Here is a 21969-nt window from a genome sequence, read left to right as displayed (position 1 = left end):
GAATGTCAATAGCCTATCCGAATGTCTTAAAAATAACTCATGTGTGTCAAAGGTTTATGCAGCTGATGATACAACAACAACAACTACGCCTTCATCCCAAAACAATTGGGGTCGGCGATATGAACCAACAAAGAAAATCATTTTGGGTCTTCCACATGAATCCTTCTCCTCCATTCATTTCTATCCAATGCCATGTCCTCGGTGAGGTTCAAAGCATTCATATCCTTTCTTATCACCTCCATCCATGTCTTCCTAGGCCTACCCCGACCTCTTTTAACTAATATATTTTCCCATTTCTCAATCCTTCTAACTGGAGCATCATTAGGCCTTCGTCGAATATGTCCAAACCACCGTAAACGATTCTCTCTCATCTTATTTTCAATGGGTGCAACGCTTACCTTCTTACGTATCTCCTCGTTCCGAATCTTATCTTTTATTGTATTTCCACACATCCATCTCAGCATACGCATCTCAGCTACACTCATTTTTTGAATATGATGTCTCTTGGCAGCCCAACATTCCGTACCATATAGTAAAGCGGGCCTAATAGTCGTCCTATAAAACTTTCCCTTCAACCGCAATGGCATTCTACGATCGCACAACACTCCAGTTGCACTCTTCCATTTCATCCACCCAACCTTTATCCTATGATTTACATCTCCATCAATTTCTCCGTACTTTTGAATGATAGATCCCAAATATTTGAAAGAATCATCCACCGATATTTCTTGCTCACCAAGCTTCACTACACTCCCATCTCTATTTCGTTGCTTACTAAATCGACATTCCATGTATTCTGTCTTACTCTTACTCAACTTAAAACCTCTTGCTTTCAATGTCTGTCTCCATAATTATAACTTAGCATTAACCCCAGCTCTAGACTCATCAATCAAAACAATATCATCAGCAAACAACATACACCACGGCACATTTTCTTGAATTGATCTCGTAAGCTCATCCATCACTATAGCAAATAGGAAAGGGCTTAAAGCAGATCCTTGATGTAACCCAACCGTTATAGGAAAATTGGTTGTCACCCCTCCACAAGTGCGGACATTGGTTACTACTCCTTCATACATATCTTTAATCTTACTAATGTACTTGAGAGAAACACCTTTCTTCATCATTCTCCACCAGAGAACGTCCCTAGGTACTCTATCGTAAGCCTTCTCCAAATCAATAAAAACCATATGCAAATCTTTGTTCCTCTCTCTATTTCTCTCAATAAGTTGTCTAAGAAGATGTATAGCTTCCATAGTAAATCTTTCAGGCATAAAACCAAATTGATTCTCCGATATCATGACACCCTTTCTCAACCTAGACTCAATCACCCTCTCCCAAAGTTTCATAGTATGACTCATGAGTTTTATACCACGATAGTTTGTGCAATCTTGTATATCACCCTTATTCTTATATAGAGGCACCAAAGTACTCTTCCTCGACTCATTAGGCATCTTATTTGTCCGCCAAATCTTGTTAAAAAGATTTGTCAACCATTCTAAACCTTTCTCTCCCAAGCATTTTCAAGCCTCGATAGGTATACCATCTGGGCCAACTGCCCTTCTTGATTTCATTTTCTTCAAAGCCTCTGCAATTTCTTTCTTTTGAATCTTGCGCATGAAGTCACGATTCATCTCATGAAAAGGAATGGAAAAGTCTCCAAGATCCTGAGCATGACTTTCATTAAATAGCTTATCAAAATAATCTTTCTATCTCTCCTTAATCTCCTCATCTTTGACTAAAACCCTTTGCAGCTGATGATACATCTCTTGAAATAAAAGGAGTAGGATGTTTTGGAAATTTTCATAAATTCAAAAAATTCTTCATTTCAGAAGTTAAATATATTCCTAAACTAAATCTAAATCTTTTATTTATTTCTCAAATATCTGACTATGGGTGTAATATCTCATTCTCTTCTCATGGTTGTTGGGTACATGATCGCTAGTCAGGGAAGCTGATTGGGAAAGGCCATAGAGAAGGAGGACTCTATTATATGAACTTTTTGGAATTGCCCCAGAATGCTTTTTGTTATAATGTTCAGAAAATAGAATTAAATTTATGGCATAAAAAACTTGCCATCCTAATATGTCTAAAATTCAATATTTTTCAAGTTTAGAAAAATTTTATAATTCTAAAAGTTTTACTTGTAAATACTACATTCTTGGCAAAATGAAAAGATTACCGTTTCATGATAGATTTTTTGTTTCTTCTAAACCACTTGAATTAATACACTTGGATGTTTGAGGTCCTGCACCGGTCATTTCTAAAGGTGGTTATGCATATTATGTCATTTTTGTTGATGACTTTTGTAGGCATACTTGGATTTACTTTCTTAAGCATAAATCTGAGGTTTTTGCTCACTTTCAAACATTTCATAAAATGGTTAAAAGATAAATTTTAAAATGATATTTATATTTTTTGCATTTATTTATGGGGAGAGTTTATGTCCAAAAAATTCAAAGACTATCTCAATTTATATGGCATTACACATCAAAGATCGTGTCCACACATTTCACAACAAAATGGCCTGGCCGAACGTAAACATCGACACATTACGAAAACCACTAGGACTTTGCTAATTGCAAATCAAGTTCCGAAAGGTTTTTGGGCCGAAGCTACCCTAACTACTACCTATCTCATTAATCGAATGCCATCTTCCTCATTAAAGAATATAACTCCAATTGAAAAACTTGCCAACCTATCTCCTGATTATTCTAGGTTAAGAGTCTTTAGATGCAAATGTTTTGTTTTCACCAACAAGAATGACACTCTCTCCCTGTGCGATTCCTTGTGCTTTTTTAGGATATGCCGATAATTAAAAAAGGCTATAGGTGTTTTGATTTTCAAAATGAAAAATTGTATGTATCAAGAAATGTATATTTTCTAGAAAAAGAGTTTTTTTGACTTCGAAAAACCCAAGGAAGTCACTGAATATTCCTTTTTAATAGATTTGACTTCAAAATCCAATGAATGGGATCTTGAATGTGATTTTGACAGTGATTAAAGTACTATTAATATTAAACATAATGTCGATAATGAAGAGCAAACCCATAGGGACGTTAGTCTACAATATTCAAGACGTAGAGAGAAAAATCGCCCATGTGCATTAGAAAAGTATTCCGAAGTTCCAACGAGAAGGTCGTCTAAAATTTCTAGACCTCCTGAAAAATTTGTGTCATATAAATCATTTTCACCATCATATAGGGCAGCTATTACATTAATACAATCATATGTAGAACCATTATCCTATTCTCAAACCAAAAATCATATAAAATTTATAGAAGTCATGAAAACAAAATTGGATGCATTAGAAAAGGCTAATACTTGGACTATTCAAGATGTTCTTCTAGGTAAAAAACCTATAGGCTGTCGATGGATCTACAAAGTCAAAACCAAGAGTAATGAAACTCTGGAAAGGTATAAAGCCCATCTAGTAGCTAAAGGGTATGCCCAAGATTATGCCATCGATTATGAAGAAACTTTTGCTCCTGTTGCTCGTATGAGCACTGTCAGAACTTTAATAGCCTTGGCCTCCATTAGAAAATGATCTATATTTCAGATAGATGTCAAAAAATGCTTTTCTAAATGAAAATCTAATTGAAGAAGTATACATGGAAGCTCTGCTTAGTATTAGTATCCCTAAGGGTAAAGCTCTTCGTCTAGAAAAAACATTTTATGGTCTTAAATAGGCACCAAAAGCTTGGTATGATAGATTTAGTCATGTTATGCTTGATATTGGTTTTCAATATTGTTTGACTGACACTGCTTTGTTTATTAAGAATTCTGATGCATGTATTATTGTCCTCCTTCTCTATGTGGATGATATGATCATCACCGGAGGCGACAAACAAGGAGTTGCAAATATCAAAACTCTTCTTAAAACTCATTTTGAAATGACTGACTTAGGTTTATTAAGATACTTTTTAGGAATTTAAGTTGCTTATTCCCCTCGTGAGTATTTGATATTTTAATCTAAATTTGCTTTTGATATTGTTTGTAGGTCAGGAATTACAAATGATAAGAAAGTAGACACTTCAGAAGTTGTCAACGTTAAAATGAGAATTGATGATAGAGAACTTCTTGATAATCCTACTCCTTACAGACAACTTATCAGATCCCTTTCCTATCTTTTCATTATTAGGCCAGATATAGCACACGATGTACACACAACTAGTCAGTTTAAGCATACTCCCACCTCTGTGCACATGAAAACAGTTTTGCGTATTATTAGATACTTAAAGTCCTTTTTTTCATGGGGCCTCTTCTTGTTCGCTTCATCGTCATTAGATTTAATTGCCTATACTGATGCTGACTAAGGAGGTGATCCCAATAATAGGCACTCAACCACTAGTTTTTGTGTTTTCTTAGGCGAGTCCTTAATTTCGTAGAGGTGCAAAAAGCAGCAGAAGGTCTCGCTTTCCTTCACTGAAGCTGAATATAGAGTCATGACGACCACTACCATGAAAGTTGTTTAGCTCCGACAACTGCTAGCTGGCATAAGAGCTGAAGTAACACAAGCTTCAATAATGTGTTGTGACAATAAGAGTGCGATCTATATTGCAAGAAATCAGACATTTCATGAGCGCACCAAACATATTGAAATAGACTGACACTATGTCAGAGAGGAATATCTACATGGAACCATTGACACCATACATATTGAAAAGGACTGTCACTATGTCAGAGAGAAATATCTACATGGAACCATTGATCTGCCATATGTTATATCAGAGTGTCAATTAGCAGACTTTTTCAGCAAGCCTCTCGTTGCTCCCAGATTTCACTTCCTCTTAGACAAACTTTCGCTCATTGTATCGTAAGTTGGAGGGGGAGTGTTAAAATGTAACATGTAATAGATATATAATATATATTAATGAAGTAATAATATAATATAAATTTTTTTATTTTTTTTATTTCCCTTATTTTCTTTTTTTATTTCTTCATTTATTTTCTAGTTCACTTTGAACTAGATGGTCAATATAGTCGTTGGACCTAGTCCAATGGTTATAAATAGAGCCGTTGGACTAGGTCCAACGACTCTTAGGAAGAGCTCCTTAAGAGCTCTTCCCTATCCACTCTCCATTTGTATATATAGGGATGAACCCTTCCTTTGTATCTCAATGCTTCTTAAGCATGTTTTGTGATAAATAAAGATTCATTATTTTTGTGTTCTTCCGTTTATACCCTTTTATGGGTTGTGTTTGAGGTGTCTCTAGTAGACACTCTTTGAGAGATTCGTGTGCTTTTGTGGAAGACCACGAGGAGTAGTGCAATGCGGGGGAGCATCATATCAGGTTGTCCTTTCATTTTTTTTCAAAAAAGCAGAGGAGCATTGCTCTCTCGATCTAACGTGAAGAAGAAGAACGAGGAGTTGCAACTGCTATCTCTTTCTCTCTCGATGCGAAGAAGAAGAATGAGGAGGAGGGGGAGGACCCCATACCCATTGCCTCTCTCTCTCTCCATGCAAAGAAGAAGAATGAGGAGGTACCCACTCTCTCTTGTTGCTTGTTCGTCTTCTCCTCCCCCCTTGTTCTTCTCATTCTCCCATTGGTTAGGGTAGAGACAGGGGAAAAATAGAAAAAAATAGCAAGAGAGAGAGAGAGAGAGAGAGAGAGAGAGAGAGAGAGAGAGAGAGAGAGAGAGAGAGAGAGAGAGAGAGAGAGAGAGAGAGAGTTGGGGTTCCGGTTGGGTTTCAGTGAAATGCATATCCCAATGCAACAAAAAGAAATCCAAAAGAAATTATGGATATTGTATTTAGAAGTGAATTCTAGGACTCTTGCATGAAGTTGTTGAGAATCACCATACCTTTGGTAAAAGTGCTTAAATTGGTTGATGGTGAAGACAAACCAACTATGAGTTATATTTATGAGGCCATGGATAGGGTAAAAGGGGCTATTAGAGATAATTTGAATAGGAAGAAAAATTGTGTAAACCTATATGGTGCATCATTGATTATAGGTGGATTGGGCAACTTTATGAACCTCTTCATACTGTAACATATTATTTGAATCTTGCATTTAGACATTCCCGTACATTTAAATTGGACAAGAAAGTGAATAAAAGAATTTTGAATTACATCGAGAGGTTGATCCCTGATCATTGCATCTAAGATAAAATTCAAGAAGAAATGAAGATGCATGACAATGCAATATAATGTGAGGAGACCCGCAACAGTGCGGAACCATTCCACTATGCATCCAGGTAACTTATTTTGTCTATCTCAATTTCATTTTGTTATCAATGACCTCGTCTACGTTCGTTACGACTTGCGGCTAAGACAAAGGTATATAAAATTATCAAGTTTATTTGTCACTTTCATGTGTTTGATTTTAATTTTTTCATGTCATCTTTTTGGGCAAATTGACAAAACACCATCAAGGAGGCATAATGAGCAATTTGATCCTATCAGTCTAAAACATTTTAATGTGTTGGATGCATGAGTTCAAGAAGAACCAAGTGTTTTAAATGAAGAGGACATTCAATGGATTAACGTAGAAGGAATACAAGAGATAGATGATGAAGAGCCTACTTATATTGAAGGGGATGTGAATGTGGATGAAGAACAAGGAGGAGAAGAAGCAGAAGAGGAAGATAATGATGATGATGATTGAAATCATGTACATTTGCTTTTGTTTATATTTTGGAAAAACTTGGTTACGTAAAACTTAAGTATTTACAAACTTGGTTACTTTATTTTTGTTTATATATTATGCAACTATTAGTCTTGTGACATGTTCTTAATTGCATGATATTTCATATTTTGCATTGTTCTTGTGAGATATGCATGCATTATCTTTATTATTTGATTTTTCATGCGGTCTTATCATAAATGCTTGATATGTGATTCTATGGTTGTATCTTGTGTGCAATTCATCATTGTTTCATGTGTTATGATTTTTTTTCCATTTGTTTGGATTTTTTGTTTTTTTTAATTAAAAATTACAATTTTTTATGATATGATACCTATCTTTTTTTGGGTCCGACCAATACACTTTTTACAATCTTGCTGGAGAACTTGGATGTAACTTGAGATGTGTGATGGAGGTAAGTTTGTGGTCCTTGGGTAGGCATTTGTTAGCTGGAGAACAGCCTTGCAAAGGCTGGACATCTTTGGTACTATTGAAAACATTGATGTGCTGCTCCCCCTCTTTTTATCTCACTTTGCAAATAGTTGTTCTCATGGCTGCTTGAAGTCAAAAGATTAGTTTGATATGTGATTGTTCTGTCCATTTTTGTTTTGGATAGGGGCCCTTCTCTGCTGTGTTCATTGAAGGATTCTGCACTTCACAGTTCTCTGAGGCAGCCAGCTTTTGATCTTATCCATACAATTATAGTTTCTGATGCAGCTGCTTTGATTTCGTGGAAATCAAAAATTCATATGTGTAATGAAGTGAATGTTTCTGCCGAGTTCAATGAAGATGAAGATGATGATCCTTTTTCTCATGATATTGAAGAAAAGGACGCCAGTTGCTGGACTGAATTTAGCACGTTAAGCAAAGTAACTTCTAGGGAATGTAATCAGTGGATGTGCATTCCTTTGATATGGTTCAATGTTTTAGTGGAAATGAATCCCTCTTCTCTGCCCATTTCATTTTGTAAGGCTGTTTTTTGGGCTTTATCTCGTTTCTCTATCATGGAAGCTGGGAACAGTAATGATATGGCATTTTCAGTAAAAGATTGGATATTATTATATGCTGGAAGCATCTCATCTTCCTTTGAATGGGAAATTCCAAAAGGCTGTGATGATAGTGGAGATGGAAAGCTGTCCAGAAATTCAGTACAAGTGTCCTCATCATGGGACATTCTGATGAGGATACTCAAAAGGTTTAAGCCTTTCCAATATTCTGCTTACGTCTATAGAACTGAAGTTGGGACTTCTTTTTGCTGCTGAGAACTGTTGAAACGTTTAGGTGTTTTATGAGTTGTCTCATTTGAAGATTTTCTTAATGGAAGTTATTGATGATATACAGGTGTGCGACCAAATTTATTCTCCAACTAGAGCAAGGTGAACTTCAAAAGCAGTGGACATGGGAACCAAGAATGGCAGAGAGTTTGATCCTTTTACTAATGGATCCCAATGATGTAAGAACGACAGGCTGCTTTTAATTATATCTGGAATTTCCTCAGTTGCATTTCAACATTCACTGAAAAACAGTGGCTTGCTAATTTTTTGTTTTACGGAAGCTAAATTATCTTCGTAAAGCTCATTTTCATCAACTAAGGTCAACAAGATGTTGCTAAAATGAAGCCTTATGGTGCAAAATGGTGCCTTACAATGAGGTGCTGCTGTTAGTGCCTAGAAATGTAGTGGTAGGGCAGGACACACATGCCTCTTGGTGTTGAGGTGTATGTGTCGTGTTGCCTTGTGCTTCAAGAAACCTTTGAGGTGCTGCTGTTAGTGCCATAAAGTGCTAATGGGCACAACAAAAAGATGCACGTTTTTTCCCTTTTCTCCCTCTTCTTTTTGAAATTTTCACTTATATTGCTTCAGTCTTGCTAGAAATCTATGCTTTTTGAGATCTGATGGGATTCCCCTCATTTGTCAAATTGGGGAAACATCCAACTGTTTTTTTATAGAACATCACCTTGTTTGCATGACCTCATGGGGATTTCCCCATGTTGTAAATGGTGCCCCCCCTAAATATTCCCACCAAGAATCAGCTTTCTTTGAATTCAAAAAATATTACAGGAAGATTATTTGTGTGGCAACATTTCATGGTGGGTTTTCCTTCTTATGGGAGGAAAGTTCGTTGGAATCCCAATCAACTTTGTGTAATCTGTTGTGATCCAATTTTGCACACATTTTAATAAATACGGTTGGGAGTAGACAAGGGGATCCACATTGGATATTGCAGGGAAATCCATCATATGACCGTCTTTTTCCTTTGCACTGAAGTTATTAAATTGTATTATTTTCTCATTTTGTTATTATAATTTTATCCATGAGTTGTATGCCTCATGCTCTTTGAGGCTTACTAAGTACTTTCCACAGCATTTTACAGACTGAAGCACTTTTAACTGAAGTGAACTTCCTTTTTAATTTTCCGTTACTATTCTTTTACTAGGCAAGATCATTATATTGATTTATATAGTCATTTTAATTGCAGAATGTGCGGCAAGTTAATAGGATCATATTGGAACATTTTTCAAAATCACGAAGCCTGGCTGGCGGCTTGCAATTATTTTGTTCAAGTGCTGCTTCCATGTCTGCAATATTTCTAGGGTTGTGTCACGCTTCCAAAATGGTATGACCTGTATTATGTCTTCTAGCAATTAAGGTCATTTCACTATCATATGCTTGAAGTTGTCTTTCCCCACAATAAACAGATAAATGACTGATTGATTATATTCTCTATATTGAGAAACATGAAACATTGTATTACTGGTGTCCTTGCTGCACTTCTTGTATATTACATTATTTATAAGGGGTATTTCTGTAAATGCTGGAATTCAATTGTACAAGTCAAAAGTCATAGTCTTTTATGTCCAACTTTTATAGTGTAATTAGAAAGAGAGCTTGATAAGGGTTTTAACAAATTCTTTCATTATTGAAGGAAATTTCTCTTTACCCTTTTCTTGTGCTCTCTTTCTTGCTCCTACTGTGCTTGCTTTGATACTTTCTTCATACACACATATCTATATTTGCATATATCATAGTCATCGATATTGCTGATATTTTGAAAACATTGCGATATTATCCTCATGAATTTCAGCAAAATATATTGCTAAAATGAAAATATCACAATTATATCATCGTCGCAATATTATCATGATATTTTTGTGATATAAAAAATCTAATTTTTATATGTTTGTTCAAGTTTTTTCTATTTTTTGTTTCTTTTGTATTTTAAAAACTTTTAAAATTTGTTTCTTTATATTTTTGCAAGAAAATTTATACAGAACCTATTATTTTCCTATCTTTCTAATTAATAGTTATATTTTTCAATTTTTAAAGCTTTTGGATTTTCCCGAGACAATCTATATCTCTGAGAGAAACCTCGACAAGAAATTACCTTGAATGATACATGTGACTATTGTTAAAAATTGTATATATATATTATGTATATTTATTTATATAAATATATTTTTCTCTTTCTTTATTGTTTCCTTTTTATTTTTTTTTGTAATTGAACTAGTCAACAACATATGAGTCGTTGGGGTCCCAACGACTCTATTTTGAGCCGTTGGGACTCCAACAACTCTCTATGGAGTCCTCCTCCTTTGTGTATAAATATGGGACAAAGCCCTCACATTATGTATGCTTCTTGCATGAAGGTTATCAATAAAATAATATTTATTTTTAGCTTTTTGTCTTACCCATTGTGTGGGTTTTGTGAGTAAGCCCATTTGTCTGTTTTGTGAATGAGCTCATTTGTGACTTTTGGCGTGTTCACTTTAGCATTGTGGCAGATCTTGTTGGTGGCTTCCGTTTTCTTTACATGGTATCAGAGCAATGTTCGCTCTTGACTCTTGAGGATTGCGTATTGCTTCTTTTTTTGTGCTCGTCGGAGATTTTTTTTTTCTTGGTGATTCAAGTGCTCGTGTATTCAAATGGTGTCTATGTCACATGGGTGCGGGTGCGACACGGGTGCGGCACAATTTTAAAATTTTTGGACACGGGGATTCGGCAAAAAAAAAAAATATATAATTATATATATATATATATATAATTTTATTTTATTTTTAAAATGCCACAACACAGTCTGTGTGACTGTGCACAGTCCACAGCACTGTGACTGTGCACAGAAGTCACAGTCTGTGACTATGCAACTGTGCACAGTCACACAGTCACAGACTGTGCACAGTCACAGACTGTGCACTGTGCACACTGCACAGACTGTGCACAGTTTGTGACTGCAGCACTGTGCCTCTTTTTATATATATATATTTTTAAATAAAAAATTGGTTTTAGGGACATTTTTGGACTCGGTCAAAGTTGACCGAGTCCAAAATGTGGACGGACTCGGCCTGGACTCGTTGACCGAGTCCGACTCGGCGTTGACCGAGTCCGCACCCGTGTCGGGGCGTGTCGACTCGGGTGCGGCACCTCCTTAGCCGAGTCCGTGTGACATAGGGTGGTGTGCTTATACTATTACTCTCTCCTTTCTCATCTATTGTCTTGGTTTTTTTTATTCTCTTTCTCTATTTTGTAAGGATGGATGACAATGAAAAAGTCACCATCGTACCCATGAAACTCAATAATTACTAATTTCGTAATGTGGTCTTCAATAGTGAAGCACCACATATGGGGAAAAAGATTGTGGGGATTAATTGATAGTTTTGATCCGAAGCCAAACTAGTCCTCACAAAGGTAGAGAATGAAAAGGAGGTGCCTCTTGCGGATAGTGAGAAGACTAAGGCACTAGTCACTTATGAAAAAAGTGGAAAGAGTGGAGAATGAGGCATGCCAAGATCATGTCTTGGTTAATCAATAACATCGATATTAGAAAATGCTCTAGTCTCGCAAAATTTGAGCATGCTAAAAAAAGCTTGAGAATACCTTAAGAATATGTATTCTCTTAAGGATATTGCTTTTGTGTGCAATCTTCAAAATAAAGTTCGGACAATGACTCAAAATGACAAAAGTATTAGGGAATACTAAAATAAATTGCCTGAACTTTGGGAAGAATTATCTATTCTTGAGCCTAAGTGGCTTTGCGCATAAGATATAGAGCTCCGACAAAAGCAACTTGATGCGAAACATTTTTATCAATTTATAAATGGCTTGAGACCAAAGTTTGAAAGCACCAAATTCGCTCTTCTTCACGAAGAAAAAGTACCCTCTATTATTGGTACTATTGAAGAATTAAGTATGGAAGGAAATAGGTTAAAGGGGCACTCTTTGAAAAATGAAGATGACTTGGTTTTGGCCGTCTCTAGACCGGAAAATTAAATGCACCCCTACAAGCCACCTCATTGAAAACAAGGAAATGAGCATGATAACAACTCTTATTAGAAACGAGGCAATGATTACGACAAAAAATTTTTATTTGTTATAACTATCACGAACCCAGGCACAGGAAGCGTCAATGTCTAAAGTTTAGAAGAGAGGAAAAAAAGGTGGCTTTTGTTGACTTTTCACAAGAAACTAATGATGCACCCATATCAATGTCACAACTTATAGAGATTCTCCAACCACTTCTCAAAGGGGTATCTTCTTCAAATGAAGCCTCAATTGGAGCAACAATTTAATCTTTCTTCGATATTGGTAAAACTCTTTTGGCTTCTTGATTTTGGTGCTTCCTTTCATATGGCCCCATAATAGTAAAATTTTATCTTAATGTCATACTAACTCAAGCATGTCAAATGTTTTTATAGCAGATGGTACATCTGTTAAAATAGAAGGAATAGGGAATTTTGAAAAGATTTTATAAAACTTTAAAAAATTTACAATTCTAAAAGTTAGGTATATTCCTAAATTAAATTTCAATTTCTTATCAGTTTCACAAATATCTCATCATGGATACAATGTTCTCTTCTCTTTTGATGGATGTTGGGTACAAGATTGCCAGTCAGGGAAGTTGATTGGGGAAGGCCATAAAGAAGGAGGTCTATTATATGGACTTTTTTGGAAATACCGGAGGATGCCTTTTGTTATAATGTTAAGAAATTAGAATTGGATATATGGCACAAATGACTTGGTCATCCTAATGTATCCAAAATTCAACATTTTTCAAATTTGAAACAATTTTATAACTTTGAAAATTTTAAGTGTGAAGATTGTATTCTTGGAAAAATGAAGAGATTACCATTTCATGAAAAAACTTTCTTTTCTTCTAGACCGTTTGAGCTAATATATTCAGATGTTTGGGGGCCAACATCAGCTATATCAAAAGGTGGATATGCATACTATGTGATTTTTTGTTGATGATTTTTCTAGGAATACTTGGATCCACTTTCTCTAACATAAATATAAGGTCTTCTCACATTTTCAAATATTTCACAACTTGGTCAAAAATAAGTTTGAAAAGGATATTTCAGGGGGGAATTTTTATTAAAAGAATTTAAAGATTATCTAAATTTGCATGATATCACACATCAAAGATCTTGCCCTCATACACCACAACAAAATTGTTTGGCTAAACAAAAACACATACATATTATGAAAACAATCAGAACTCTACTAATTGCAAATCAAGTGCCAAAAGAATTTTGGGCTAAAGCAGCGTTAGCTGCTATGTATCTCATCAATAGAATGCCTTTTTGCTTTTTTACAAAATATAACACCAGTTAAAAAGCTCTTTAAAGTATCTCCTGATTATGCGAGACTAAGAATTTTTGGGCGCAAATGTTTTGTTTTTACTAACAAAAATGATAAACTCTCCTCTCGTGCTATTCCTTGTGCCTTCTTGGGTTTTGCAGATAACCAAAAAAGCTAAAGGTGTTTTTATCATAAAAATAAAAAATTATGTCTTACATAATATGACCTTAGAAAAAAAAGCTTTTTTGACTTTGAAAAGAGGAAGAAAGCAGATGAGTATTCCTTTTTATTTGATTTAAGTTCAAGTAAAGAAAAATGTCCCCCTCGCTTCCCCATTTTTTTCATTTTTTTCGCTTCCCGCTCGCTTTCGGTTCGCTTCCTAGGTCGCTTCCGGTTCGCTTCCTAGGTCGCTTCCGAGACGGTTCTTAATTTTCTTTTAAGTAGTCCCCCGCTTCCTACATTTTTGAAAGTGCCTCGCTTCCCGCTCCCGCTTCCTCAACTGGCAACTCTGGTCTTTGTTAAAATGTAATCTGTAATATATATATTATTTAATATTATTATATTTTCTTTTATTATTTTCTTTTATTATTTTATTTTTTTAGCATCTAGTTCAATAGAAACTAGATATTTGATCCAGTCAAGTTCCTGTTGGAACAGGAACTTGACTGTGCAAATAGCTGTTGGACTGTAGTCCAACAACTATAATAAATGCTGTTGGACTGTAGTCCAACAGCTATAATAATAAATGCTGTTGGACTGTAGTCCAACAGCTATATTAAGAGACGTTGGAGTCCAACGTCTCTTTTGGAGAGCTCAAAATGAGCTCTCCTCTCTCCACTTTTTGTATATATAGGGGTGAACCCCTTCAATGTAAATAACCATGCTTCTTAAGCATTTTGTTCATGAATAAAGTATTATTTATTTTTCAAGTGTTCTTCCTTTTATACCCGTTCAAGGGTCATGCTTGTAGTGTCTCCAATAGACACTTGTTTGTGAGTTATTTGTGCATTTGTTGAAGACCACCATTTCATTACATGGTATCAGAGCTACGAAATCCTTAGATCTTGAAGTGCTTCCGCCTCGATTTCCGTGCCACATTTACAAAAGGTGTTTCATCACCTTGTTCTTGGCTCAAGAAGATTTGTTTGAATAAAGGCGAACTTGTGCTAAAAAAAAATTTGGTTTTGTATCCTCTCTTATTCTTTTGTCTACTCTTTTTCTTTTCTTTTTATTTTTCTCTCTCTCTCCTCCTATTTATTCCTCTCTTACCCTTGTAAAAGAAGGATGACAATGATAAGGTCACCATCATTCCTATGAAGCTAAATGATACTAACTATGTAATGTGGGCTTCGATTATGAAGCACCACATTTGGGGAAAAGGTTTATGGGGTATAGTGGATGGTTCCGATTTGAAACCTAAACTATCTCTTACCAAGAAAGAGGGTGATAAAGAGGTTCCTCTAACGGAAGAAGAGAAGAGTAAGGCGTTAGCCACTTATGAAAAGAAATGGAAAGAATGAAGGATAGGGCATGCAAAAATTATGTCAGGGCTCATCAATAGCATAGACATTAAAAAATGCTCTAGTCTAGCTAAGTTTGAGCATGCCGATAAGGCTTGGGAATACCTCAAAAACATGTATTCCCTTAAAGATATTGCACATGTATGCAATTTACAAGATAAAGTTCGGACAATGACTCAAAAAGATAAAACTATTCGAGAATATTATAATGAGTTGTCCGAACTTTGGGAAGAGTTGGCTCTTCTTGAGCCGAAATGGCATTGTGCCGAAGACATCGAGCTTCGCCAAAAGCAACTCGATATGGAACATTTCTATCAATTTATGAATGGTCTAAGACCGGAGTTTGAATCCACCAAATCGGCCCTTTTACATCGTGGAAAAATTCCTTCTATTGTTGATACTATAGAAGAGCTCACTATGGAGGAAAATAGACTTAGAAAAGGTACTCCAAAAGTTGATGATGACTCCGTTTTAGCTGTATCTAGACCGGGGAATCATACTCGTACTTACAAGCCGCCTCATTTTGGAAGGCAAAACGGCGACTTTGATAAAAGAAAAGTTATTTGTCATCATTGTCATGAACCGGGGCACTATAGGCCTCAATGTCCAAAGTTAAAAAGAAGAGAAGAAAAAAGAGTTGCATCTGTTGAATCTGAGTCAAAAGATCAAGATGCACCTGTGTCTATGGCTCAACTAATGGAAATCCTTCAACCTCTTCTCAAAGGGGTATCCTCCTCAACCGAAGCCTCAACTGGAGCGGCAGTTGCATCTTTCTCCGATCCAGGTAACTTTCCTTGGCTTTTAGATTCTGGTGCTTCTTTTCATATGACCCCAAATGTTAATAGTCTATCCGAATGTCTTAAAAATAACTCAAGTGTGTCAAAGGTTTTTACAGCCGATGGCACATCTCTCGAAGTAAAAGGATTAGGATGTTTTGAAAATCTTCAAAAATCCAAAAGATTTTTTATCCCAGAAGTTAGATATATCCCTAAACTTAATTTGAATCTCTTATCTGTCTCGCAAATATCTGATTATGGATGTAATATCTCCTTCTCTTCTCATGGTTGTTGGGTACAGGATCGCCAGTCAGGGAAGCTGATTGGGGAAGGCCATAGAGAAGGAGAACTTTATTACATGGACTTTTTGGAATTATCCAAGAATGCATTTTGTTATAATATTCAGAAATTAGAATTGGATTTATGGCACAAAAGGCTTGGCCATCCTCATATGTCTAAAATTCAATATTTTCCAACTTTGGAAAAATTTTGTAATTCTGATTTTTTTTTTTGTAAAGACTGCATTCTTGGCAAAATGAAAAGGTTACCATTTCTTAGTAGAACTTTTGTTTCCTCACGACCACTTGAGTTAATACATTCGGATGTTTGGGGCCCCACACCAGTAATTTCCAAAGGTGGTTATACATATTATGTCATTTTTGTTGATGACTTTTCTAGACATACTTGGATTTATTTTCTTAAACAAAAATCTGATGTCTTTGCTAACTTCCAAATATTTCATAAAATGGTTAAAAATAAGTTTCAAAATGATATTTCTATTTTTCGCACTGATTCAGGGGGAGAATTTATGTCCAACGAATTCAAAGACTATATCGATTTACATGGTATTACACATCAAAGATCATGTCCACACACTCCACAACAGAATGGCCTAGCCGAACGCAAACATCAGCACATTATGGAAACTACTAGGACATTGCTAATTGCAAATCAAGTTCCAAAAAGTTTTTGGGCTGAAGCGGTCCTAACTGCCACCTACCTCATTAATAGGATGCCATCTTCCTCATTAAAGAATACAACTCCAATAGAAAAGCTTGTTAACTTAACTCCAGATTATTCTAGATTAAGAGTCTTTGGATGCAAATGTTTTGTTTTCACCAACAGAAATGACAAACTCTCTCCTCGTGCAATCCCATGTGCCTTTTTAGGATATGCTGATAATAAAAAAGGCTACAGGTGTTTTGATTTTCAAAATGACAAATTATATGTGTCAAGAAATGTATCTTTTTTGGAAAAAGAAAGCTTCTTTGAATTTGAAAAATCCAAGGATGTCACTGAATACTCGTTTTTAATTGATCCAATTTCAAAATCCAATGAATGTGATGTTGGATGTGACCTTGACAATGATCAAAGTCCTATTGCTGTTGAAAATGATGATAATGAAGAGCAAATCCATAGGGATGTTAGTCTACAATATTCAAGACGTAGAGAGCAAAATCTTCCATGTGCATTACAAAAATACTCTGAAGTCTCACCTAGAAGAACGTCTAGAATCTCTAAACCTCCAAAAAAATTTGTGTCTTATGAATCTTTTTCACCCACGTATAGGGCCGCCATTACATTAATACAATCATATGTTGAACCATCATCCTATTCTCAAGCAAAAAATCACATAGAATGGATAGAAGCCATGAAAATAGAATTGGATGCACTAGAAAAGGCCAATACTTGGACGATAAAAGATATTCCTCCGGGTAAGAAACCTATAGGTTTTAGGTGGGTATACAAAGTTAAAACCAAAAGTGATGGGACCCTGGAAAGATATAAGCCCCGTTTAGTAGCAAAAGGATATGCCCAAGAGTATGGCATCGATTATGAAGAAACATTTGCTCCTATGGCCCGTATGACCACTGTTAGAACTTTAATAGCCTTGGCCTCCATTAGAACATGACCTATCTTTCAATTAGATGTCAAAAATGCTTTCCTGAATGGGAATCTCGTTGAAGAAGTATACATGAAAGCCCCACCTGGTATTAGTATCCCTAAGGGTAAAACTCTTCGTATAGAAAAAGCTCTTTATGGTCTTAAACAGGCTCCAAAAGCCTGGTATGACCGATTTAGTCATGTTATGCTTGATATTGGTTTTCAACCTTGTTTAACTGACACTGCTTTGTTTGTTAAGAAATCTGATGCAAGCATCATTAATCTTCTTCTCTATGTGGACGATATGATCATCACCGGAGGCGACAAACAGGGAGTTGCAAATATCAAATCTCTTCTTAAAACTCACTTTGAAATGACTGACTTAGGTTTATTAAGATATTTTTTAGGCATTGAAGTTGCTTATTCCCCTCGGGGGTATTTGATATCTCAATCTAAATTTGCTCTTGATATCGTTTTCATGTCTGGAATTATAGATGATAAGAAAGTAGACACTCCAGAAGTTGTCAATGTTAAAATGAAAATTGATGATGGAGAACTTCTTGATGATCCTACTCCTTATAGACAGCTTGTTGGAGCTCTTTCTTATCTTTCCATTACTAGGCCAGATATAACTCATGCGGTTCATACAGTCAGTCAGTTTCAGCATGCTCCCACCTCCGTGCACATGGGAGCGATTTTGCGTATTATTAGATACTTAAAATCCTCTCTTTCACGAGGACTCTTCTTGTCTGCTTCATCTTCATTAAATTTAATTGCATATACTGATGCTGACTGGGGAGGTGATCCCAATAATAGACACTCAACTACTGGTTTTTGTGTGTTCCTAGGTGAAAACTTAATTTCGTGGAGATGTAAGAAGCAGCAGAAAGTCTCTCTTTCTTCCACCGAAGCTGAATACAGAGTCATGGCAACTACCACTATGGAGGTTGTTTGGCTCAGACGATTGCTAGCGGATATGGGAGCTAAAGCAACGCAAGCTTCAAAGATGTGTTGTGACAACAAAAGTGCGATCTACATTGCAAGCAACCGGACATTCCATGAGCGCACTAAACACATTGAGATGGTCTGTCACTATGTCAGAGAGGAATACTTACATGGAACCATTGATCTGCTATATGTTACATCAGAATATGAATTAACAGACTCATTTTGAGCTCTCCAAAAGTGACGTTGGATTCCAACGTCTCTTAATATAGCTGTTGGACTACAGTCCAACAGCATTTACTATTATAGTTGTTGGACTGTAGTCCAACTGCATTTATTATAGCTGTTGGACTACAGTCCAACAGCTATTTGCACAGTCAAGTTCCAACAGGAACTTGACTGGATCAAATATCTAGGTTCTATTGAACTAGATGCTAAAAAAGAAAATAAAGAAAAATAAAAAAAGAAAATAATAAAAGAAAATAATAAAAGAAAATATAATAATATTAAATAATATATATATATATATATATATATATATATATATATATATATATATTACAGATTACATTTTAACAGACTTCAGGTGGCAACAGACTGGTCGGCCACAACCTGGTCGGTTAATTTGATCAGGCCTGATATGCTGATCTAGTCGGATTCAAAGCTAGCTCGATTTTCAGGGTGTTCAGGAGACCTGATCAGGTCTGGGTTGATAATGCTAGATGCTGATCAGATCTGATCAACATTTTGCTGGCAGACCGACTATATAAAAAAAATAAATGCAGACTAAGCGTGCTGTCCAGTTGACAGATATGCTGACTGAACAGACTGCTCAAATTGGCTCGACAAGCAGATCAGGCCTGGGCTTGTAAAAATGCAGATCGAATCTGCTCTGCTGCTGGCTGCAGATTAGGCTCAACAGCGTTAATTGACCCAGATCTGACCTGGTTAGGGTCTGATTTTCACTGGACGCAGATCTGGTCGTGATCTAATGGCAGGCCTGATCAGCGTGCCTACTGGCCGGTTCTGACTAGATCAGATCAGGGCTGACACAATCTGATTTGCAGAGTGTTCGACAGATACCAGGCTGGTCTAATCAGAAAATCAGAAATATAATTTTTTTGTGTTTTCTTAAAAAAAAATGACTGTTAAAACAACCAAATTAATCTATATGCAAAAGTTAAAGAAAACTACCTATATGCACCAACCTAAATTAACTAAAAGTATAGAGAAACGGGGGAGAAGAGGCTTACCTCGGGTTCGCCTCGGATGGATTGGGGAGAACAGAGGGAACTTCCCTCTCTATCAACGTGTATCCTATGTCACATGGGTACAGGTGCGGGTACAGGTACGACACGGGTGCATGGCAATTTCAAAAATTTTGGACACGGGGATACAACTATATATATATATATAACAATAATAAGACTCGGTCAAAGTTGTGCCCATTAGGGGACACGACTATATATATAACAATAAGAAGACTCGGTTATATATATATAAAGCTTATTTTTTTTAGTTTTTATACGTCTTTTTCCCTAAAAATAGACTTGGTCAAAGTTGATTGAGTCCAAAATGTGGATGGACTCGGCCTCGGTGCGTTGACCGAGTCCGACACTTGGTTGACCGTGTTCGCCCCGTGTTCGAAGCTGCACCTGTGTCACACCCATGTCGGGGCGTGTCGACGCGGGTGCGTCGACCTTATAACCGAGTCCGTGTGACTTAACGTGTATCACATCACCTCCGATCCAAGAAAAGAGACTCCAAACCAGCGAGGAAGAGGAAGAGAAAGGAAGAAGAAAGAGGGGAAGAAAAAGAAGAGAGGGGAGGGGGGCCGGTTGAGAGAGAGAGACTAGAGAGAGAGAGGTTAGAGGTGTGTGTGTGTGTGTTTTTCAATCAGGGAAGACACTGGAAGCAAGCATCCTCGCCTGTAGGGCACATAACAACATTTAAAATATTTAGCCTCATCTTCCTGTTGTCAAATGATACGTCCATTGCTCCTATGTGACAATTGATGCCCACATTGGCTATAGCTAAGAAGGGCCGTCCCAAGATGATGGGCGCTTGCCTAACATGATCAACTCCCTCCATATCCAGAATAATGAAATCGATAGGAAAGTAGAAATCCTCTGCCTTCAACACATCTTCAAGAATTCCTCGTGGGACCTTGATTGATCTATCCACTAATTAAAGGGTTATAGGTGTAGGTTTCATCTCCTTTAACCCGAAGGCGTCATAAAAGAAACCCAGCAAGATGTTTACACTTGCCCCAAGGTCAAGCAAAGGGTCATATATGTCCAAATTTTGGACTTAAAAAAAAAGAGCCCTATGAAATGGGCTCAGGAGGATTAGGGCAAAACATTTTTGCCCTCTCCTCTGTCTCCCGACCTCGACGCTGCGAGTTTGCGACCTATCTCCTGACCCCGACGCCTACGAGCTGCCACCGGGTTAAGCAAGGTGCTCTCAGAGTTTTACGCCACTAAGACAATGACCATAGGTTCTGCCGACTGAGACCAGTTCCGCCGTGTCTTCAATTTTGGGTATAGTTGAAAAAAAGAAGAAAGAAAAACTCATATGCGAGGTATACAATGCTAAATCTGAAATCTACCCCAGACCAGGTCTAACATATTTCTCTTGCTTGGCCAAAATAATGAATTGTGCCAAAAGTGAGTACCGGTAAACAAAATTGCAATATCATCGTGGTGGTTACCCATGTGGTCAGCAGGGTCATGTATCAAGTTGAAGGCCCAGGATCGAATCCCACTGGCTTATGGGTGATGTCGGTTCTTTATCATGTTCGGGGCACGTAAGACTGTCATGTATTCAACCTGGAGTTTTACCTCACAGGGAGGCGGGCCCACTAAGTGACCCTGGGTTCGGTGAGGTTTCATCATCATAAAAAAAATTACAACAATATATTGAATCATTTCGAACGACCTGAGTCTTCCTGGACCTGGAACCAATATTCAAGACTCACACTGTGCACTAATAGTGATGCAGAGCTCAAGCAGGTTGCAATATGAGTCTATTAGGTCCATTTGCATCCATTTGGTGTTATTAGTCTTTTGGTATTTGGGTTAGATTATTGGATCATTTTGGATCCATTTTACATTTTGGATTGTTTTAGGTTTTATTTAATAGATATCAGATCCATGTAACAAATCCATATTTACATTTAGTAGTTTCGTAGAATTAGGATGCTTTTTTTATTTGGGTGTTTATCAGAATTTTGAATCATCATGATTGTAATCTTTCATCTATATAAAGATGAGGGGCAAAATCAAAAGGAGAGTTGGATATGATATTATTTTCAGTTTTATTGAATTTCTTATTATTTCAATTTATTTTTGCACTTCTTTCTAATTTCCTGCATTTTCTTAGAAATTCTTAGTTAATATGTATATAATTTTATATATATACCCTCCCGCACCCCTGCACCCCCGCACCCAAGTTTTTTTAAAGTGCCGCACCCGCACCCGCACCCGCACCCGCACCCGCACCCGCACCGGCACCCATGTGACATAGCTTAGTTCCTTATCTGTCCAAGTGTTGTGAAATGTGCCTATAACGGAAAAATATTTTTAATAATAATAATAATTTATGAAAGATTTTCTCTCGAGCTTTTAACACAAAGTAATAATAT

General features: G+C 36.6%; 1 protein-coding gene across 1 annotated transcript in view; it reads left to right on the top strand.

Moving 5' to 3' along the window:
* Window positions 1-21969, top strand: part of LOC149837069 (uncharacterized) — a 126473-nt gene that overhangs the window by 22930 nt on the left and 81574 nt on the right. The window contains exons 10-12 of the mRNA XM_090007960.1: window positions 7246-7824; window positions 7971-8082; window positions 9108-9245. Coding sequence (XP_089864086.1) covers window positions 7246-7824; window positions 7971-8082; window positions 9108-9245 — 829 coding nt within the window. The remainder of the gene's footprint in view (window positions 1-7245; window positions 7825-7970; window positions 8083-9107; window positions 9246-21969) is intronic.

This window comes from Nuphar pumila, chromosome 5, assembly GCF_984573655.1.
Source record: "Nuphar pumila chromosome 5, dmNupPumi1.hap1.1, whole genome shotgun sequence".
Classification (NCBI taxonomy): Eukaryota; Viridiplantae; Streptophyta; class Magnoliopsida; order Nymphaeales; family Nymphaeaceae; genus Nuphar; species Nuphar pumila.
This window is presented reverse-complemented; position numbering and strand designations above follow the sequence as displayed.